The following is a 24,658-nucleotide window of genomic DNA, read 5'->3' as shown; positions in this document are numbered from 1 at the left end:
CTGGACATTCCCTTTAAATACTTGGGGTTCTGGTTAAAGCCAGTAGCCTACAAGAAAGAGGATTGGCATTGGCTCATAGCAAAAATTGAAGCCAGAATAAATCATTGGAGTTTCAGGTGGCTCTCCAGAGCAGGTAGATTGACACTCCTCAAATCAGTCTTGTTAGCCATCCCAATTTACTGGGCTGCTCTAACTTGGGTCCCTAAAGGAGTGATGGAGAAAATCAGGAAGATATGCAGTAGATTTTTATGGGCAGGTTCTGCAAAGGACTCATCGGTTCTTCCCTGGGTGGCATGGGATAAGATTGCAAGACCTAAAGAATGGGGTGGATGGGGAATCAAAAGACTCCCCGAGTTCAGTTTGTCTCTGGCAGCAAAGTCTGGGTGGAGGTTAATTTCGATGGAGAATCTCTAGACAAAGGTGGTTAAAAGGAAGTACATAGACCCAGTCCCTATAGAAGATTGGATCCGGAGTCAGCAAAAGAAACAGAAGAATATATCTGTCATTTGGAAGGCTACGCTGGAAGCCTTCTCTGTGATAGAACAAGGCCTGGCTTGGAAAGTGGGAGATGGTAGTCACATCAGAATTGGAAGGGACCCTTGGGTGGGTTGCAATGAAGCTTATGCTCTGTCTCCAGGTCTCCTTAGACACCTTGATAGTAAAGGAATAGTCACTCTAAATCAGGTGGAGAAAGTTGGCCACTCCACTTTATGGGGTCAGGCATGGAAAAATGATGAAGAACTAGGTTTAAATATCAGATGGAAGAATGAATGGGCCTCCTTCATCCAAGAACTCCACCGTTCACATGTCAGACTCAAAAACGAACCTGATAAGCTGATCTGGGCTTTGGGGAAAACTGGAGAATACTATCCCAAAGAAGGATACTCTTTCCTAATGAAACAGAAAGGATGGGATATCCCTGAGTGGTGGTCTAAAAGCATTTGGAAGCTGTCAAGTCCAGCAAAAGCCAGGATTTTCCTTTGGTGTTTGCTAAAAGGAAAAATTCCAACCTGGGACAGGCTACAAGCTAGATACCTTGTTGGCCCAGGAAGATGCCCCTTATGTAAATCAGATGAGGAAACTATTAGACATCTTTTTACATCTTGCACTGTTTCTTTAAAGATTTGGGAAGAGCTTACAGTTCTGCTTAATATTAAAGCTCAGTGGGGGTCTGAACCTCTGGAAGCTGCATGGAGAAATTGGTGGCAGAATCACCCGGATGGAATTTTGAGAAACCTGCCTCTCATTTTCTTCTGGGGAGTATGGCTTGCGAGAAACAAAAGTATTTTCCAAGATAATACCATTCCCTCATCTGTTATTGCTTCTAACTGCGCAGCCATATACTCTGCTATTCCGGCCCCTGAAGCGAAAAATCCCCCAATCCGTGACAAGCCTCTTATTATCAAGGAAGGCACTCCTTGGGCCTTTTTTGATGGAGCATCCCAGAATAATAGGGCTGGCGCTGGGATGAGCATTCATATATCCGCTGATCATTATCTTAAAGCTTCTGTTGGATTGGGTTCCGGGACGAATAATTTTGCTGAGTTGTCTGCTTTACATCTTTTGCTTTGCTGGCTTCTTGAGAGGAACATTTTCGCTATACAAATCTTTGGCGATTCTCAAAATGTCATTAAATGGGTCAATGGGAATGCATCCTGTCAAAATCAGACTTTAAAGCCTTTGTTAGAAGAAATTGTATTATTAAAGTCCTCTTTTAACAGTTTCCATATCTGTCATATCTACAGGGAGAAAAATGAAGAAGCCGATCAGCTTTCTAAAGCTGGCTTACAACAGGTTCTGGGCGGCTGGTCGATAGAGGAACACTTCCAGGGGCAGCAAATCACATCACATCAGCCCCCTTTCGCACCTCCTCATTGAGCGGGGTCTCCTCTCCTCCTTTCTTCACTTACAGTTTTGTGTATTTTCATGTTTTTAAAGACTCTGTCATCATATATTTTGTATACTTCTGGTTCGGACTTCTGAAAACTGTTTCAAAAAACCTTATATAATTTTCACAGACGCTAAAGTATATATGTCAGCTTGATGTATGGGGTTGTTTTCCTTCATAGAAGGAGACCCCAAGCCGTGCTTCAAATTGTTTGTATAAAAACTCCGGAAGAGGGATAGTGACGGACAGTCATACACGACTGAGTCATGTTTTTATGTTTTTTGATGAACAAAATGCCTGCAGACAGTCGGGGAAAGCTCCAGCCGAGCCATCTACTAAAACAGTGATCCAAACAGAATGTAAAACTTTTTATTATGCTAATGAAAAGTTTTGATTTTTTCTTCGGGAAAAATATATATATATATAATAAATAAAAATAAAAAAAAAAAAAAAAATAAAATAAAATTAATTAATTAATTAAAAAAAATAAAAATAAAAATAAAAAATAAAAAATAAAAATGAAAATAAAAAAAAATAAAAATAAAATAAATAAATAAAAATAAATAAATAAAATAAATAAATAAACAAATAAATAAAAATAAAAAATACAAATAAAAATAAAAATAAAAATAAAATAAAATAAAAAAATAAAAAATATGACTATTGTAGAAGCAGCTAGGGCCATGATGAATGATCAAAATATGCCAAAATTCCTGTGGGCAGAAGCTTGCAACACAACAGTCTATGTTCAGAACAGGACTCCTCATCGGGCAGTGGGCAAGATTACTCCAAAGAAAGTCTTCACAGCGAAGACACCTAAAGTTAGTCATTTCAGGATATTTGAGAGTCTAGCATATTGCCGCATACTCGAAGAAAAGAGGAAGAAGCTGGATCAGACTGTAGAAAAGGGATATCTGGTAGGATATAGCGAGAACGCTAAGGCATACAGAATCTATCTTCCAGGGAGCAGGAAGGTAGTAGTACGACGAGATGTAAAGTTCATGGAATACAGGGTTTTCAAAAGATCCCGCGAGATGCCTTTCGAGGAGCAGTTGAAAGAGGAGTTGTTGGTTAAGCCTCTTCAACCAACAGAAGTAAGCAATTCTTCCTCGGGACAAGAAGAATCTTAGGATGAGGAGGAGGAGCGAACAGAAGCACCTGTTGGTAGAGGAATAACTAGCAGGAACTTCGTCAGATTCTGTGAGATGCAAAGGACTTCATCAGTGCGCCAAGAAACAATAAGAGGGAGCGAAAACAGCGAGATAGATATCAGGAATTAGTAGCTCAGGATGGAAAGCCTTCCAGTTTCAAGGAGGCAGCTCAACATCAAGTTTGGCTAGATGTGATGGTAGAGGAATACAACTTTATAATGGTAAATGATGTCAAGGAGGTGGTGCCAAAACCTCAAGATAGATCAGTGGTAGGTTCAAGATGGATCTACAATATCAAATACGATGCAGACGGCAGCGTTAGAAATACAAGGCCAGGTTTGGAGCTAAAGGGTATGTTCAAAAGGAAGGAATTGACTATGAGGAGACCATAGCCCCGGTAGCGAGGTATACATCTATTAGGACCGTGATATCTCTTGCAGCCTAGATGGGATGGCAGATCCATCAAATGGATGTCAAAATGGCATTTCTGAATGGGTTAATAGAAGAGGAAGTATACATTGAACAACTAGAGGGCTTTGAAACTCATGAGAAGAAGTCTCATGTATGCAGATTGAAGAAAGCCTTGTATGGGCTGAAACATGCACCGAGAGCATGGTATGGTTGAATAGATGGCTACTAGTAGAAGATGGAGTTTCTCAAGAGTGACGCGGATCTGAATCTCTACTATCTGGTTGTAGAAAATGAGTCACTAATCTTAGTATTGTATGTGGATCATCTCTATATGATAGGATCATCCAGACTCATTGGGGACTACAAGAAGAATCTAGCCACAGAATTCAATATGAAGGATTTCGGACGAATGCACTACTTCCTAGAGTTGGAAGTTTGCAGCAAAAGGGAGGAATATTCCTTGGGCAAGGGAGGTATGCTACAGAAATCCTGAAAAGATTCGAGATGGAGGACTGTAGACCTGTGGCTACGCCAATGATCACCAACTGGAAGAAGATTGATGCATTAGAAGAAAAGGATGTCGATCCCTCCCTATACAGGCAGCTCATAGGGTCCCTGATGTATTTGGTAAATACCAGGCCAGACATTTGCTACTTTGTCAACACCCTCAGTCAGTTCATGGTGGAACCAAAGAGGGCGCACTAGGCAGCAGCCAAACATGTTCTCAGGTATTTATAGGGAACAGTCAATTATGGACTCTTGTACACCAAGAGTAAGGATATCACATTGAGTGGATTTACTGATGCAGATTGGGCAGGAAGTTCAGTGAATCGGAAATGTACCTCTGGGTATTGTTTCAACATTGGATCAGGAATGACCTCCTGGTGCAGTAGGAAACAGAAGTCCGTGGCTCTGAGCTCTTCTAGGGCAGAATATATGGCGGCAAGCACAGCGTCATGTGAGGCCATATGGCTTAGAAAACTACTTGTGAACCTATTCAAAAGGAATATGGAGGCAACCAGGATCATGTGTGATAATCAGAGTTGCATCAAGCTCTCTAAGAATCCAGTGTTTCATGATAGGTCGAAGCATATTGATATCCGATGTCACTTTGTCAAGGACTGTGTCCAATGAGGCGCTATACAGTTGAGCTACACTCCTACAAGAGAACAGGTGGTGGTTATCCTCACCAAGGCCCTTGGAAAGACAAAATATTGACTATTTCAGGGAAAAGATGGGGATGGTAAAGAACCCGTTTCAGTAGCAGAAATGGGAGTGATAACTGCAAGGATGCAGAAGGAGTTGCAGTTCGGATGCAGTGTTGGGAGAAAGGACCAGCAGCAGCACGGATGCAGAGGGAGTTGTCGTACAGATGTAGTAGTGGCAGTAGCAGAGCCATGGGCAGCAATACAGGATGCAGCAGTGCAGAGGATGTTGGGCAGGGAGGCTTAGCATGAGCACAGGGACAGATGCCGAATGATCAGGGTGATACTCAGCGAGGAGTATTACTAGAGCACAGTCCTCGCTAAGAGGGACTGTTGATTTGGGGTAGCATCGAATGTGCTCTAGCCACGAAAATTGGTGGAGAGGCTAAGGCACATGAGATCTCCAATACCCAGAAGGGTTTGGGTAGATTCTAAATAGTTTGGGAGATATTAAAATAATAAATATTTTTAATGGAATCCCTAAGTCTAAACTTAGGGAAAATAAAATATTAATGTGTATTAATATAAAATTGTGTTAGAATGGTCCAAAAGTCATGGATTAAGCCAGATCTAATCTTAGCCGTTGATTAGAGACTTAATCTCGGCCGTTGATTTGTCAACGAGAAAAGTATAAGAGGAAGCTTGAGGGTCACTTGCAGAGCACACAGAGGGAGACCAATGAGTCCCAATGTTGCACGAAGCGGGAGCGCGGAAGCGTCATTTTCCAAAAATCTAGGAAGCGAAGCGTCCGCGGAAGCGTCTGCTATATATATATATATATATATATATATATATATATATATTTTATATTTTTTTGCATTTATACTCAAAACAAACATCCCAAATACCAAATTAATTGTAGAAGACATGAAAACATGCATATTTTTGCATAAATCAAGATAGATATGGCATCCATGATTCCATTGTAGTTACTAGTATGTACAACAATCATCTATATTCTAGCTATTACAAACATACATCAAATTTTTAAGCATATTATAAAACATAAAACATAGAGCATATTATGATTTATCTAGCAAGTGAGCAACTGTCAACATTTGTCATGTCCAAAATTCAAATAATAATGTTTACAAAATATGTCACTTGGTCACCGCCAAGCCAAAAAGGTTCAAAATTCAAATTCACAAGTCTACAAGTCTAATGAGTAATCTATGACAAAAAGTAGTAGATTGTGAATATATCTACTAATCTCTCCTCCTTCCACCACGAATAGAACGTGATGGCAGGCCTCCACGTGGTGGCAATGAAGAAGATGGTCCCTGTGTAAGTCGTGGCACTGAAATTGATGAAGAAGAACCCCCTGCTGTTGGTGTTGAACCATGGAACCTAGGAACCAAGGGACCAGATGGGGGTGGGGGTGGTGGCATATCAACACGGTCATCATCATCCTAGAATCGCTCAAAAAATTCATGCAAAAAAAAAAACACTAGTTAACAAAAAAATTAAAAACATGAATTAGAGAAATGCTTTATAAGGGAAAATTGGAAAATTCATACCACAATGGACATACCTGGATAAGAGCATCCTCTAATTGCTCTAGTCGCAACACTCCATCCTCCAAATTGGGCTCCTCTGGATTCTTGTCCCAAATCAACAAGTCTTTATTAGACTTTGCATCTTCACAGTAATGGGACAACAATCGCAAGTTGTAATGAACATAAACCAAGCTCTCTGCCCGGTCTAAATTCAACCTGTTCCTTTTAACACTGTGGATGAAAGAATAAGAGCTCCAACACCTCTCTACAGAAGAAGTGTTTACCACCTGTGATAGCACCCGCAATGCCAAACTCTGTAGAAGTGGAGTACCCCCTCCATGCATGTTCCACCACTCAAGAGCAGAAAAAGTCTCTCGATCTTGAATTGCATGCATGCTCCCAAATGGACCAGTGTTGAGCGTATAGTTGCTCACCTGTCTCCGTACCAATGCAGCCTCCTCCTCATCAGGGATTAATTTACTCAATGCAGCCATATATTTTTCGTGAACCTCTCTATCTTGGTGTGGTTTTTTCCTGCTTCCCCCCCCCAGGTGCTGGTGTTGAAAGCCATGATGGATGATAGTATTTAGGTGTCAAAACATATGCTAATGCATGCAATGGAATATTTAGCATTTCCCATCGGTTTTGCACCTCTACACGAATATAATTGTACAAGGTGGTATCTCTAGGCTCAACAATGTCTTTAATCTGCCCCAACATGCTATCCATTTGCTCATACACCTCCCCAATTACTGGTCGATCTGAATCTGCAAACTTGATCATGTAATAAATTGGTTTGGTGAATTGCAAAACATATTTAACCTGTGACCAAAAGTAACTGTCAAGAACAGTGTCCTTGACTGCATTAGCACCATCTGAGTCAGTGTTAATTTCATCCCATGAATCAGCACACACCAGATTAGTTAAAGCTTGTCTCACCCTCACTAGCCGCCTAAAGGTGAGGTAATAACTAGCAAATCTTGTCTTTGCAATTTTAAGCAATTGCAACTTGGAGTAAGTGCCATAGAAGTAGTTTACCCTTGTATGCCCTGTGATGAATTTAATGAGCTGCTTCCCTTTCCTGTAAACCTCAGCAATCCACCCACAATCTTTGTGTTTCACAATATCATGCATCAAAAGGTTCAATGTGTGAACCAGGCACCCGGACCAAAAGATGTGTGGATGAGTACGCTCAATAATTTTTCCTGCTGCCTTACAATTTGCTGCATTATCTGTGATCACTTGAACCACATTATTCGGACCAACATCTTTGATTGATTTCAATAGGAGATCTGCAATGTTTTGTGCAGTTGCACTGATGGAGGAGGAGTCATGACATGCAATAAATACTGCACCACTAGAAGAAACACCAAGAACATTTATCAAATGTTGGTTTCTAATATTTGTCCACCCATCTGATACAATGGATACCCCAGAATCCACCCACTCATGTGTAAAACGTGTCAAAGCTCTTTGAACCTTAGCTTTTTCTCTTTCTAATAACACTGTTCTAGCTTTCTCATAGTTGGGGGCCTTGTATCCTTTTGGGGCTTCATTGATGGCCTTTACCATGTCATGCCAATAGGGAGAGCGAAGCACATTGAATGGTACACCGCAAGCACAAAGAAAACGGACTATCTTTCCATCCACATCATCCCTCCCAGCAACATTAAGGAAATCCCCTATTGTTCTTCTACCTCCAGAGGTTGCAGAAGTACCATGAGGAGATGGGCAACTACCAAATTTAGAGGTTGCACTTGATTCAGAATGAGTTTTTTGTTTCTTGTTTTTTTGTTGTGCAGCCATCTCTATTTGGATGTATTTTCTTCTTTCTTCAGTTGAAATGTTTGGGCAAATTTGTACCCCCACAGAACCCTTTTTTTCATCACTGTCCAGCACCCCACAAAGATGCCTCCTCAGACGGGTATATGAACCCGTATATGGTTTTCCTCCATGACAACCATGAGGGCACACAAATTTGTAAGATCCACCACCCTTTCCCCCATCAAGTTTGGTCACATAGTTCCACAAGGGTGTTGATGTACCTTTCCAATCTTGTGCTTCAGTGTCCCCTTCAAGTTCATCCCCTTCCTCTTCAAACCCTTCCTCCTCATCATACATTGGGTCACTACTATTAGGACCAAGTTCATCCCCTTCCTCTTCCCCTCTATTCCTCACCCTTGCCATCATTAAAACCAAGAGTGGAATGATACATAGAAGCCAAAAGAACACCATCTTGGAATATGGATATAGGTGGTGGACAACCTGTAAATAAAGGAGCAAGTAGAAACAATGGGAAAGAGTAGGAGAGGGAGGAGAAAAATACAATTTTTTTTTCAAAAAAACAAGGGAGTTTGGGGTTTGAACTTACCTCTTTAGCTCTTGTAGATGAAGTCCTCCAAGCTCTTGCTCCAAGCTCCTCCTCCTTCTCCTAGCTCCTCCTTCTTCACTCCTCCAAGCTCTCCTCTCTTCTCCTCTCCTTTCCTCTCTTCTCTTCTCCTCTCCTCTCTTCTCTTCTCCAACTCTCATAAACTCAAAGTGAGAAAATGAGGAATGAATGGAAGCTTTATGCTTTTCATTCCTCACCTAAACTCACCCTAAACTCACCCTAACCCACCCCCTCATGCTAAGTTAAGTTAACTTTTAAAAGAAATTAAAAAAAATTTAAGTTTCATTGGCTGCCCGCGCGGAAATTTCCGGAAGCGCTCCGAAGCGCTCGGGAAGCGTGCGCTTCCGGGCCCGAAGCGTGGCGCTTCCGGATGCCCGAAGCGCCCTCCGAAGCGCGGATCCGGGGCAACGCAACCCAATTTCCAGGAATCGTTTTAAAAAACCGGAATCGCGCTTCATGAAAACCGGAATCGCGCTTCGCCTGGAGGTTCCGGAACGCTTCCGTACGGGACGCGATTCCGGCTTAGGATCCGGGGGGGGGGGGCGATTCCTGCAACTATGGACCAATCAGTTCAATTTATGGAGCAGGGTTAGCTAAGAAATTGAACCAGTGGTCTGCTGAGCAGTCAGGAGATAGCAAGTACGAAGCAGAGAGGTAGGATCAATCACTGGAGATCAGTGTTGTGGCAGGAGAGGCAGACGCAGGGATTTTCAAGCAGACGGAGAGGCAGCAGAAGGCAGCGTTGTCACTTGTTGGGCCTACGTGAGTGACGCAGAGAGGCCCAGGGCTAACGTAGTCAAGTAGGGGCTGACGCAGAGGGTTTGAGAACCATGCAGAGGTCAGTCGGGCTAACACTAGGATTGGGAGAAGTGTTGGAGAAATATTTCTCTCTGTGGGTAAGCCAGTTTGGCACCCTGTTGTACAGAAGAGTTGTTGAATAATATAAAATCCTCCCTTGCTGCACCGGTTTTCCGACATTGTGTTTTTTCCGGGGACTGTTGTCCAAAATATCTATGTCAATGTGTTAATGCTTGTGCATATGTTTGTTTCTGTATTACGGTGTGATATCTGTAGCAGTGTTTATTTTAATGTTTATTGAAATAATTTCATAAATAACTTATTGTGGAATAAGTAGGAAAAATAAATCAGTTGCTGCAGTGCTAGAATTTTCACAAGGACAATCTCTTTTGTAGTGCCCATATTCTTGACACCCATAGCATTGAATCTTAGTCATGTCCCTTTTCTTTTTCCGAGAACCAGACCTCCCAAATTTTCCCTTTCTTCTTATCATTGTAGCATAAGCTTGATTTTTCTCACCTACATTCCCCACATCTGATTTGGCCTTTAGTCTACAATCTTGCATAGTGACCAAAGATCCTAGAATGAAGTAGCTTCTTTCCTCCCATAAATACTTGAAGTAAGGTTACCTCACCCCTCTGGTAGTGCATTTAGTACAACTGTAGTCATTTCTCTATCGGACATGACTTCTCCCAGATCTTGAAGGTGATCTCAGATCTCGGATCTCAGATATCCTCATAAAGTATGAGGTTATTCCATCTTCCCTTGACATCTTCAGCTTGTAGAGTTCTTGCCATAATGAGATGACTTCTCCAATAGTGCTTATGGAATACAGCTCTAGCAGTTTGTCATAGATTTATTTTGAAGTTTCAAGTTTAGATACATATGGGATGAGGGGATCCTTGTTGGATTCTATGAGAATCCTTTGAGCCCTGACTTCCCCTTTCATATACTTTGCAAGAGCTTAAGCATCTTCCTGTCCTAGTTTAGTGATAGATCCTTTGACAAGTTCCATAACCTCATTTTCAATGAGATTCAAATCTGTCCATTTCTTCTATGCAAGATAGTTTGAAGCCCTAACCAATTTGTTGCTTTCCTTGCAAAAAGACATTTTGACCTATTCAGATGTGAACATAAATATACTTACTTGATAGGATGCTCCTTCTTCTTGTTGCTTCCTTGATGTTGATGATGATATAGAGGATAGAAAAATTCTCCTTGATAAAGGTAGTTTTCTTCAAGAATGATCCTTGATCCCACAGAAAGTGAGATCTCTTTGGATCCTTTGATGGTGATGTCTTTGTTGATGAAGATTTATAATGACTTCTTGGTGATGTCTTCAATGGTAAGGACGTTGCTTCAACAAGAGAGAGGTCATCTTAGAATCTTGATGACAATGCCTTTTGATCTAGCTTCCTTTGGATGAATAGTATTCAAGACACTTCAACTTCAAATTGATTGAGAGTGGATCTCAAGAATACTTCTTTGCTTGATCTAGGGTTTCTACGTTCTTCAAGATGACAATTTGATCTTGATCTTGAAGTGTTGCTCTTAGATGAATAAACTTCAAGCTTCATAGATATCTTCAACTTGAGTAGATGATGATCTGAAGACTTCCTTTGTAGATCTTGACTTCAAGATGATATTCTATATTTTCTTTGATGTCTTCCTCGAGATTTGATCCTTGAGTGTCCCTTGAAAAGATGCCCTTCCTTGACTTAGTCACCTTAGCTCCGATACCATGTTGAGAAATCCAGGGCATTGATATTAGGTGATTTCTCTTCTATTGATAACTGCTTGTTAATGCTTTTAACTTCTTAAATTAGGAAATTCTTTTACTTATGTTATGATAGTGTTGTTCTTCACCAAACAACTACCAAAGCATAAACCATAAAGAGACAAGAGACACGGAATATAGGCTATCATCCAAAGCCAAAATCCTTCCCACTTAAGAGGAAAACCCAAACAAATTCTTCTTCTTATAAAGACTTCAATTGACGAATACCAAGACCAAGACCCTTGAACTATTTGCCACTCCAATACCAAGACGCAAAGCTTCAATGATGAGATCCTTAGTCAATGATAGTCAACCTTCTGCTCCTTCCTCCTTCTCCGCTTCTTTTCAACTCCGACTTCCTTCTGCTTCAGACCTTCGTTTATTTCAGCCTCCTTGATCAGAAACCCCAACTCATGCATAAGACCTTCTCTTATGTCTTGTTTTCATTCGCTTTAGTAGGAGGTCTCTTCCTTGGTAACTCGACTTGTAATATACCCTTGCTTCCTCCTTGACTTACCCTTCCAATAGGTCTGCAAAACTTCGGCCTTTTTCTGCACTAGAAACAATCCCTTTACTTCGCACATGTGAGATCAAAGTGACCCAAAAATAGATCCTAATGATGCCAAGAACTTTGCTTTCCTTCTTTCCCTTCTTCATTGTTGATTAGGCTTTCTTCTAAGTGATCTTCGCACACCTTGACTTCAGACCTGCTTGACCAAAATTCTCTGTCTGAAATGAGGTCGAGTTGCCCTATTTATAGTTGTTGGAGCCTCCATAATAAGCCGACTTGAGAGAGGGTGAGCCGACATGTCTTTTTGAGAAGATTATGTTGAAGAGTCTCAGGCTAATGTAGATAATGAGATTCTTCTTGCATGATAACTATTTGTGAGTTATTTAACTTTACTTCTTAGCACAATCTTCACTTGTTATTATTATTAGAGTGTGTCTTCTTAGATCATCAAATAGCTACCAAAAACAAAGAGACAAGAACACACGATGTTGGCTTTCTGCCAGGGCCAAAACCTCTCCCTCTTGGATAGGAAAACCCGCACAAAATTCTTCTTACAGAAATTCCGATTGACGAATACCAAGACCATGACCCTTGACCTACTAGGCCACTCCAAGACCAAGACACCAATCCTCTTCTTGTTGTTGAGATCATCATCATCATCACTGCTTCATCAAGATCATCATTCATGCTTCCTTCACTGAGATATTCATGAGAGCATGATTGTTGCACCATATCTCCATCTTTACTTAGTCCATTACTGCTCACCGAGATCATCATCATGTAGATGAAGTTTCCATAATGAGACATGTATGTATATTCATGTGACTGTTGCACCAAAGTCTTCATGATAATCTTTCATGCCTATGACAACACCTTGATGTATGTTGAGATCTTTTCTTTATGTTGAGACTGTGATCATCCTTGTTACCAGAACCATGATTGCATTCAGAATTTCACCGAGTATATAATGGTGTTCTCTTCACTGGGATCATCCTTGTCATTGTCATGTTGTGCATACATCACTGTAATACTTATGCCAAGAGTGTGTACTCCTATAATACTCATCTGAGAACCATAGACCCTTTCTTCAACTGAAATACAGTAATAATGTCTCCATCCGAGATTCATGTAACACTTAGCTTAACCGAGATTTCAGAGACGAATGCGAAGGTGTTCACTATAAGTATCATCGACACTGCACCTTATTGCACCATTCGAAGTCACAGAGTAATCCAAGATTTTGTCTCTACTTTTGTGAAGTGTAGCGAGGTATTTATAGTAGTTTTGTCTCTATAAATACACTGACATGAGTGTGAACTGTTGTGTCACTCCATTTGAGCCGACAAGACTATTCTTTATATCGTTTTGTTGGCTGACTTGACTGTTCTCTTCATCGTTTAGCTTGTTGTCTTCATTAAGAGGATTGTGCTTGTCTTGGAGGGCTGATCTAGACCCTAGGTTAACTCACATACATTACATAAACCTCAAGAAGAGCTCTTCATGACTTCGACTCTTTAATAATAAATCCTAAGGCTCTCAATGGGAGCCATCTATAAAATAAACCTCTCGCTCATGAAACCCATGCAGCAAGGCATAATGATAAATCATTTTCTTAAGAATCATAATTACAATGTCATGAAGGCCGAACCTAGTTACACTTTATTCAATCGATTATTTATTCCATCTTGTAGCCAACTTGTAGGAGGAGATTTTGCTCGGTCTTGGAGGGCCTTCTTATACATTTAATGACTCATACAAAAATGTAACATGCCCAAGAAGGGTCCTTCATACATGACATTGACTCTCTTTGACTTTATGACCAATCCTAAGGGCTATCAATGGGATCCATTACTAAAAATAAAATTCCTATCTCATGAAACCCATGAGACAAGCATTACAAAAATAATTTTATTTTTCTTCTTTCCATCAATTATATAAAATCACAATTACACATGTCATTATGAAGACCGAACCTAGTTACACTTTTCAACAACATGTGTTTTCTCATATCTGTAAAATCATTTAATGTTGTTCTTCTATGCTAAAGAGTAATGAAGTAGTCGGTCTTTAATGATACAGTTTCACTGAAATTACAGTGTTTGTAAGTTAAAGTTAAATAACCTTAATATGCTCTCCACTTTTTTGTATTTCCATTCATCTCTCTTCCAAAATTATGCTAAAGTAGTCACAAGAGATTCTGCCACAAGTAGCCTATTGTTTAAAGGTTTCTTAAAAATCTTTTTCATCCATTGTACTACAACTTAAAAATCATATTCATCATCAAAAGCCCACTTTCACAAATACTTCTGAAGTTTCACAATGGAACAACAAATTAAGAAATTCATCATTCTAGACAAATGTCTTGGGCACTGACTTCTACTTCGTCGGGGGTTGTCTCCTATGGTACAACAAATGGGTTAACCTAGGACATGTCACTCCCCCCAGGGGCTGGAAACACCTAATAGGGTTATTGACCTAATCATCCCTAATATAAGTGAGTTTCAGTTAACTTGTTTACAGGTCCTAATCTAGTTAGACATTTGAAGGTGACTTTTGTGAAGTATTCTTGTGCACTTAGTATTAAATATGGTCCACTATGATGCTTAAATGGTTTTTGTCTCGAATTATTATTGATTTGACTGATCTTGAGATGTTGTTAGGTGGTGTTATCACAATAGTAGAGAACCCTTGAAAGATGGACTTGATCCCCTTCAACAACACTCTAGAGGTTGTTGTACCCCATTCTAAGAGCAGTTCTAACCTTCATGATGCAATCTTTCCCCTCTAGGGATGAGTGTTGGGATATGAGATGATTCCACATGGTACTTGACCCCCATATGTACCCGCAAACACTGAAATGTTAAGCCAATGATGTTGGGTGTTGGACTACTTGATAATGTGCTCAAATGGGCCTAAGATGCCCCAACCTGGACTTGACATTGTTTAATGGATGTTGCTTGTTTTGGAGCCCAGATGATGGTTGGTTATCATTGATATGACTTTGGAGGGCTTGCACATCACCTTTGAAGTTTGGGCCCCAACACTTGCATATTATGAAGCCACATCACTCCTCTTAACCCTAGAAGAGTGACGTAGGGCATAATTTGGATGACATCATGGTTGAGAAGGCACTTTATGGAGACATAACCATGCACTTTGAGTTTTTCATGGAGTGAGGAGCACTCCTCATCTATTGTCACTTGCTTAAGGCACCTTGAGCACCTTAGGGACGATGATGTCTTGGTGGAGATCATTATTTTCCACAGGTGTGGGCTATTTTTGGCATTTATGTTTCATTTTAGCATCATCATTCACTCATCACACTCTTCTCTCTTTTGGAGTGAGCATTAGTCCTTGTGTCTCTATTTGGCCAAAATGTGATCTTTTGTGGTGAAAATTGCTCTTGGAGGTGGAATTTTGCTTGAGGATGGTTTCTTAGGATTGACTGAAGTAATTCTCGTAGAAAATTTTATATGTTTACCACATTTTCTATATTTTTTATTTTGTATTTGTGTAGTAGGGTTTCTGATATGCCATGATATAAATTGTTGAATTTATCTAGAAATATTGCTTCTCTATGATATGTGAAATTGTTTTCCTAGAATCCTTTAAGAGAACTCTGAGTGTGCATCCCTTGAATTTAAAATATCCCCTCAAAAGGAAGCTGCTAGGGTTTATAAGTGGGATGTGCCCTAGTCATCCCATCCGCTTCAACAAAACCGTTCTCATTTGATTTGCCCTAGAAGACTCCATTTTCCCATTTAGAGCAAGGCACTAGTCATAATGGTGTTGATCAAAATTTATTCCTTAATAAATTTCTCCTTCTCTCTTAAACTCTAGATATTTAGGATTAGGGTTAGCTTTTTATGTGAAATATTGCTAAAAAGTAACTTATATTTGATGCATGATTGCTCTTAAAGTAGGAAGTGCATTAAATAATTATCTAAGAAAACTCTAACATTTGTTTCATATTAAACCCTATCTTTAAGGCTGGTGTCATCATCCTTTTGCTGTTTTATGCATGTTTCAACCATAGAAATGTTGAAGTTTCTACAATAATGAAGAGTAGAAACTGATTTTCTGATCTGATAATTATTTCTTAATGATTTCCAATCAAGTTATCTTATACCACTTATATCATTGAGCAATTACACACAAACAATCTCAACAATAATGCAATGAAAACAGTAGGATCATAAAGAAACAGCCAAACTCAATAGAGACAACAAATTTACTTGAGAATACCCAACCTTGATAAAAATCCAAGAACTTTTCTTAGGGGAAATTTGTTATTTAGTAATAATTACAATTCCAATAACATTCTAGAAATTTGTGCCAAAATCCAAGTCTATTCACTAGTCAAACCTAGTCAAAATCCCAGCTTAGTCAATGCTGGTCAAGCCTTCAAAATGGTCAATTCTGGTCAACATGTTCCCTGCGGTCAATTTCAGACCTGTGGTTGACCCCTGCAGTCAACTCAGACCTGCAGTTGACTTCATACGATTAGACCTACAATTAACCTGCGGTCAAACAGTCTTTCTCTGCGGTCAATTTCAGCCTTCTTCTGCGGTCAAACTTGGATGGAATCTTGGTCAAAGTCAGCCTGATTCTCGGTCAAAATCAACAAGTCAAAACTCAGTCAAATGCAATCTTTTATGCTTCACTCAAACTTCACATCTCCTTCTCTTAACTTCGCAAGTGTGGATCAGAAATAGAAGAGATATGTGATTCTCCGAGTTGCTCAAGGTGGAGGGGTCACGTGCATTTATACTAGTCAAATGGGGTGGACTTTGACCACGTGTCACAACCATTCATTGGTGAGGCCGACTTGGGAGGCCTTTTCAGCATGTGGGAATACTTCCCGATGCTTCACAAAAATCAACAAGAAACTCCTTTGCAAACCATAGATCTTTAATATCTAATTGAAGGTCTTGTTCTGTTTTTGACTTATCATTAAGAGACCCTTTTTTTTTGCCATATGTCATCACTTGCCTTATCATTATAAATCTGCAAGACCCTATACCTTATAACAGCTCTATAATTGGTCTAGGGATAGAATACTTGAACTTTGGTAAGAATTACATAAGCCATTTAAGGTCTACTGGCACTTTATCCCAATCTTTAGACCTAATCCAATCACCTTGAGCCATTCTTATTGGATATCCCTTAGGTGATCCTTTTAGGGAAGCCTCCTTTGTGGTTAAATACCACTAAGAGGCAGGAGAAAGATTGATGAGGTGACAGTGTCAGTCGATCTCTTGTTGCCCTAAGGTTTGGAATCTGGATCCACCTAGTGAGGTTTTGCATTAGGCCTATTATATATTGTTTCAACGATTCCAATGCTGACTTCAATCTGAAACCAAGTTGCATTGTGATTGATAATTTTCCATGTAAAGCCCCTGGGTCTTCTGCCATTACATTGCTATTGTTATATTGTTGTTGCAATTAGTGGTAAGCTCATTATTTGCAATTGTACCCTTTGTCTCCCACACGCACACACACCAAGGATACATAATTTTAAGGATCATCAAGAGTTATTTGTAAACACAAGATGCAAAGGAGGTTGTCCCCTCAGTGACATTGTTATTCATTTTCTTTTTACCATTCTCAAGGTGTGGCATTACTTATTCTTCCTATTCTTATGCTATTTGGGTTAAATGGATCAGGAGATTGGTATCAGAGTGGATAATCCTTGGTTTGTGCTCTTTCAAGCAAGTCATTGTAGAATTTTATCTCCCATTGTTTGTTGAAATATTGGCTTGGTGGGGTTGGAAAGAATAAACATCAAAGTATCTCTAGTCAAAGTTCCATATTCTAGTTCAACATAATTTCTCCAATAGAGACTATAGAATTTAGGGTTTTTTCAATCCTGAAAGATTGCTTGAAGCATAGGCTCTACTAAAGAGCTCATATATGGAAATGGTAAGGTCCAATTGAAGTAATAGAGGAGCCATTGGAAAGAGCACAAATCATGGTATTACAAGTCCAAATTTCAGATCTTGAAGTGTTATAGCTGCAAAGTGGTAAGATATACAAGTAGCTCTCCTAAAATAGGAAAAATACAATGTCCTGGTAATTCCACCATATCTTTGTCTTGAAAGGTCCAAATTGCACAAGATTGATGGGAGCCTTAAAAGGGCATATCAAGGTACACCCTGAAAATATTCATCAACATTAGACTAGAATTGGCCAAGTTGTAACTGGTGCAAGGTTGGCCAATAGAGAAAACCCCCAATTGGGGCTTTACAAAATTACAAGGTGTCTCAACTTAAAATTATGACAACCTTTGATTGGAAGCTTAGTTTGTGGTGATTCAAATGGGGTTGGAAAGGTGAATCAAAGGATAATATAAGGTATCCACTCTAGCACCATTTGAGGATAAGATCTTAAAGAGGACCATTATCATGGGGAGAAACAAGGTTAACTTTGTATGAGCAATAAAATGAAAGAAAATGCCAAGAGCAATTATGAAATTTCTTATCAATTGCAAGAACTGGCCAATAGAAGATGCAATTTGGAAGAATGAGTTCTTTATAAGGTTCATTATTTGTAACTGTACGTTTTGTCTCCTACATATACCAAGGAGATCTAGTTTTACAAAACATCAAGAGTTATCTGTAAACATAATGTGTAAAGGAGATCGCCCCTTTGAGGTGGTATCGTTAATCATTCACCTTTTATCATTACCAAGGCATGAAATTACTTTTCCTTCTACTGTTATACTATTTGGGTTAATTGTTAAAATTGGCAACTAGGGCCAAACTCCATGTGGGTCATCTTATTTATGGCAGCTGATATTTTTCTTAGATCCCTCTCATCGAGAGGTGTAGGATTTATCTAAAGATCATCCGATTTCGATAAGTATTCATGGAGTTATGAATTTATTTGTGTTATAAGACCATTCATCAAGGTCGGCCAGCAACTAAATAACCCCCAAATGTGCTCAACATTTTAGTATAAAAGGAAATGACTTGAGAGTCATTTCACGCACACTTCACTCTTGATTTCTCTCCACTTGTTCTAGGTATTAGTGGAAGAGAAATCTAGGAGGATGCCCTAGCCGCAGTCCTAAAGGATGCCCTAGCCACAGTCCTAAAGGATGCCCTAGCCGCAGTCCTAAAGTGGATGATCTAGCCGCAGTCCAAGGGAGGAGACCCCTGATTCTATACACTTCCAAACCTGACCTCTACACTGCCTAAAGGAGAGACATAGCACAGTGGAGAAGACCTATTCACATTGCCCAAATACGCAGGGCTATCCTGCCCTAGCCGCAGAAAGGAAGACATAACAGCGTGGGTTTTTGGAGGTTGTTTCAGGGTCATATGTGAAGGCCGAGTTGCTGTTAGGAGGGCCGAGATATCTTCCTAGAGGGCCAAGGCAGAGGAGGGTTGTTTGGATTTGATGTGTGGACCATAAGCTACAGCAAAGATACATGGGACAACGAGGGCTGTTTTGGGGTCATGTTATACCCTCATCTCCAGCATGGAGGGAGAGGGTTCACACTAGGGTAGGCCGCATTTCATAAGGGCAATTCTGGGCCAGATTTGAGGACGGTTAAGGACTATTGTGTGCCCTAACCAGTCCCAAAAGTTACAGCAGTAATGAAGTGACAAACAGCGGTGTTTGTATGGTGTGTTGACAACAAGATAAATGGGACAGCAAAGTCACATGATGCAGCAAAGGAAGATGGGACAGCAAGGTCACATGGTGCAGCAAAGGCAGATGGGACAGCAAGGACATGGTGCTTGCATGGGGCAGCAAGCAATCATGGTGCAACAGTATGAGTAGTGACAGCATTGTGATAAGGGGCAGCATGATGTGAAATGCTACAACATAATGATGGGCATCATGACAAAGTAAAGTGTCGCATGTTGTGTGCAGCACTTGCTAGTATAGTACAGTGATATTAAATGCTACAATGAGATGCAGTACACTGATGGGTACAGTCATGATTGGTGAAACATGATGAGATGCAGCATAGTAATGATGGGTGCGGCATGGTGCAACACGGTGAGGTGCGGCATGATGATGAGCAGCACAATGATAGGTGCAGCAAGGCGATGGAATCACCTTGGAGAATCAGTTGAAGCAACATGTCTTCAACTGAGTTCAGCTACGTTATGTATCATCTTCTTAGAGATGATCTATGCTCTTATTTAGATAAGTCAAAGTGTTGACTTCTGTGGTAAATGTATTATCTCTCTCTCTCTCTCTCTCTCTCTCTCTCTCTCTGTTGAACTATTGAAGAACATATAAGAAGAATTGATCAAGGGTTTCCCCACATTGGGGTTTGTCCCTGGTTAGCGCCACATCTTTTGTCCTCTTGTCTTGACTTGTCTTCTGCGATCTATGTTTATGTTCTATCTGCAATTTACTTTAATGTTGATGTTATTGCTAATATGGAAAAGATATTGAGCTAACTATGAAAATTGAAATAAATTGCTCTAAGCATAGAACATACCTAAAATTAACATTAATAGAATTAAAATGTTTGAAATGTAAGTAGAATAATGGCTTTTTTGAAAAAGATGTTGATAAGGTGATTGGCTAAAGTACATCTCTTGTGATTAGGATGCAAATAAGGTGTCCTTGTAACTTGATTTTTCTTCATGTTAGTTTTAGGGTTCTTGTGATTTACTTTTGGTTTTATGTCTTCATCATATACTAGTGTCATTGTGCCAATCGTGGACATTTTAATAGTAGTGACACTTTGATTTGCTAAAACTGTGTCCAAAGTTTGAATTCAGCTTCTAAAACTATTCATGATTCAATTGGGTCAATTGATGTCTCTTTGTTAACAACAAATTTCTTTATCTTTCTCCGTCATTATTTTTAAATCTTCCAAATTTTTTCTTTAGCTTGTTTGTTCTACTGAGATTTTATATTGTGTTGAGCAACCACATCTGGTATTTCTACATCTCTTCATGAAGAGATTCCAACACAGAAATTCATCATAAGGTCATACAACGTTATCTTCTTTTGATGATGAAAAAATATCAACTATTTCCTCTTCAAGTTTCAAGTGAAGATACCCATTGCTTCCATCAAAGGTGAGAGTCTAGAATCATGTCAACATCTTTTTACCCATAGACATTTGTTGAACTAGGTTATGAAAATATAGTTAATTTACCATGTCAACATCAATGTGTTTTTTCTTGTCATTTAGACAGATAATAATGCAAATATATTTTCCTTAAATAGTCCCCTTAATTTTTAATGAGTGCTAGCAGTTTTTTATAACCAAGACAAAATCTTCCCTATTACTTGCCACTAAGATCCACTTTTCAATTTTTTAATCAACAAGGCCCTCTTTCACTACACAAAATAGTTAGTTCGTATTTGCTTATATGGTGGTTGTCCCTTGTATATACTAAATGGCATCACTTTCACTAATTTATAATGAAATACTACCTTTTCACTTTAAAATTATATACTTACATTTTGTGTGTGTATTGAAATATTACTTGTTCACTTTAATAGTATATACTATATACTTACTATTTGTGTCTACATTCTAATAGAAGTACTGAGAGGGTACCTTGTCCCACAAAAGGGGTCTCATGCATTAAATTTAGTATCTGGCTAGGTCATGACCTTAAAATTACATTATTATTATTATATAGTTTGTTCAATATAATAGAAGTAAAATTGATATATGATATATATAACTTACACACACACAGAGTTCAATTATTCAATGGAGGACAGAACTGGATGCTCAAGGGTTCAACTCTTGTTGCCACCAATATATCCCTACCAAGCCTCAATCCAGTTGGCACCATGAGGTGACAGATGCACCATACAGGATTCGAAATGGTGTCTCCCAGTGTCAAGCACTCAGCTAATACCTTATGTCTGGTTGCTCCACCCTTATGTTCATTACATTACTCAGCTTCAAACGGGTGCTAAGAATGTGAATATGATGGGTAACCCCACATTTCTAGGTCTGGTCAACTTAACTAGTCATTCAGGACTTTAGTTATGTTTCAAGCTGAATGCTCAAGTAAGCACCATTCCCAGGTTCACATTACAGCCTCTTGGCAAGAAACAAATTCATGATTATCTTAGGTAAAAATATTAAGCCCTAAGAGATTTTGAGATTCTAAAAGCAGAGTACATTTCCTCTCTTTCTTCCAGAAATCTAATGAAAATAGTGACCATTACTTTTTTATATACATAACACAACAAATATAAATGCATGAACATAAGGATTCTTTACCATTCCACTCTGCATTGAGTGCTTTAAGGCTTCAATTTCAGCCTCCTTTTGCTGATCACGCTCCCTCCTTAGTTCTAGCCTGTTTGACAACCAAGCCAACATAAGAATACTAGTAAATCAAGCACAATTCAAGTTGCTACTAGCCAAATTATCATATAGAAATTCAAGTTCTATTCCTCAATTTGAATTGTTAGATTTGCGATTCTTTCACAAATTAAGTATGTAAGTGCCCTAATTGTTGCATGGGTTTTTGCTATAATACTACTGCATCCCACCAACAGATATTAGATACATAAGAAACAAAGCACCATACTTATGACAATGCAATTCTTTTGATGGTAAACAGGTCTGCAAGATGATTGCAAAAAATTTCCCATTTTCCAGGACAAGTGCCATGACCTTAGGATGCACTACCAACAGTGTAATTATACTTTCCTTTTAGAATATATCACACCATTTTTCTTTGGCATGTTGTGTTTTTCCTTGCTTCTAATGAGAACAGCCACATTGTATTTTATCAGGTGTCAGTTCTTTATTTGAGAAATTTCCATAGTGCCTAATGGTTTCCTAGGAATAGCAATAGTGACATTACTAAGAGTCAAATTCATAAAGCTTCATCTGTCATTAATTGCACACAACTTATTTTCAATGAAGCCATACAATGCCCTTGTCTTGAATCTTGATTCCCTCTGTCATTGATAGAAAGCTTGAAGATTTCCTTTCCAACATAGCTTGAACAAGAATCCACTAGCTAACTATTATGCTGAATATCCAGCCTTCATGTCAGGGATGGTTTTTCATTTGATATTGATGATAACATGTACAATGAGCACAAAGACAAGACGTAATCACAGCAACATTCCATAATTCAGGTTGCCAGCTTCACACATTCGTCATTCTTAGAACGTCCTCTCCCATACCATGTACTATCTCTGAACACAAAGCAATAAAATCTGGGAGCAATGTATTATGTTAAATGGTTAGTAATTTGAATGATTGATGTCATAAACTCAGTCATAACTTAGCTAACATACTGATTGATCTCATATATTTTACAAACAAAGGATGAATGCTTTCACAAAAACCTGAACCACGTTCATCCATCCCCTGAGCACTTCCTGTTTGATGTATATCATCCTTGACCAGGTTGACAGCAATGATAACAATTATCTTTGTTCATCATACACTTGACTGAAATATCCTCCCACTGCTTATTGATTGGTTTACTGTAACCAGAGATACTAACAATAACATGATTATTTGTCCATATATTTCTGATAATTAATAGGTGATTATTGAACAAATTCCAGAATGAGGAAATATACCCACCTGAATTTATCATTAAGAGATATTTAGTAGAGAAAGAAGGAAACATTGCAGGATTAAGCAATCAGACTATCGAAGAATGCTCAACAATAGCTTCACAAGAACACAACTTCCTTTAAATAAAAATGTGCAAATATACGAGTCTTGTTTGAATTCAGTTTCTTCCCATTATTTTCATGCCAGGCAACCTAGATCATTAAATAAATTAAGATAGAGAATTTTTCATGTCTTGGCATAACAAGTTCCAATCTGTCACCTCACACTCACAGATTCAAGGACTATCATGTCAATGTACTGCTTTAACATATTAGCAATATAGCAGGGGTGTATTAAATTGTGATTTTAACTTCTGAGCTTTAGTTGACAATCAAAATCCATTATTTGATGAACATGACAAACAATAGCTTCAAGGACTGCTAAAAAGGACATCATTAATTGGTGAATTAAGAAACCATTAGCTTAGACATTATTTTATCTATTTATGGTAGATATATGGACCAGAAATGGGGGTTTGGGGTTTATGATGGTAAACATGGCATTATTTTTAAAGTTGCATTGATGAGTTATATATCCATTTTATTAAACACCGTTTAGAAAAAAGGTAGTCATGAGGAGCAAATAGAGACATAAGTGTCATTTAGCCCAGGAGTTATGTGGTTTATGGAAGCTCTGGGGATGGATAGCATGCGGTGGCTGATGGTACTTTCATTTGTGATTTGTGGTGGTCATGACCATTGAATATTATTATATTTCCTAATTGGCCTTTTCACCCTAAAATCCATTTATGTTTTCATGTATTTCATTATTTTTTCAAAAGCATTTCATCACTTGCATTTTGTCCTCCAAGTCACTATAAAATGAATAGATAGAAGACAAATGATAGAAGCACAAGGTATGCTAAAGCTCTACTGATTTTTGTTCACTTAGGTTCTTTTGCATTCTTGAGGGTCTAATGGTGCTAGATGACAGCAGGAGTACTTTCCAGAGGTTCAAAGTTCAAACACAGTATCGCTGAAATCTCTCTCTTCTGACAGAGGTATATTGATTTCCAGTTGCCGCAATTAGTTTTCTTTACTCTAAATCTGTTCATATCTAATTGCTTAGATGACTCGCAGATATAATATGCTGGTGCAAGGGTTTCATATTTTCTATGAATGCAAGACTACTTTCCAGTTTCATTTCTTCTGCAGGTTTGAGTTTATAGTTTGTCCTTAATTGATCTTGGAAACATCAGGGCAAGCCTAAGTACTACAGCCTCGACTTTTGTAGAAGCAGCTAGCCTTATCATATCTTCTTAATAAAATCTTAGGATTATCTTTCTTAAAAAAAAACAAAATAAAATCTGGAGTCTTTGGGTCATATTGTTCTTATATTTTTTATTGTTCATGGTTCTGCTAGTTTTATAATATTTAACTTGTTGTTAGGTTACAGTTTTATACTATAATAACAAGAACACTATAATAATCAAGTAAAAGAGAAACTAACTA

General features: G+C 38.8%; 1 protein-coding gene across 1 annotated transcript in view; it reads right to left on the bottom strand.

Moving 5' to 3' along the window:
* The window catches only part of LOC149151118 (nucleic acid-binding protein), a 357,600-nt gene that overhangs the window by 45,317 nt on the left and 287,625 nt on the right, over positions 1–24,658 (bottom strand). Inside the window, exon 6 of the mRNA XM_089441282.1 lies at positions 21,846–21,924. Coding sequence (XP_089297408.1) covers positions 21,846–21,924 — 79 coding nt within the window. The remainder of the gene's footprint in view (positions 1–21,845; positions 21,925–24,658) is intronic.

Source organism: Pinus tabuliformis, chromosome 9 (assembly GCF_031772625.1).
Source record: "Pinus tabuliformis cultivar Carrire ecotype Pingquan chromosome 9, CPIR1, whole genome shotgun sequence".
Lineage (NCBI taxonomy): Eukaryota > Viridiplantae > Streptophyta > Pinopsida > Pinales > Pinaceae > Pinus > Pinus tabuliformis.
This window is presented reverse-complemented; position numbering and strand designations above follow the sequence as displayed.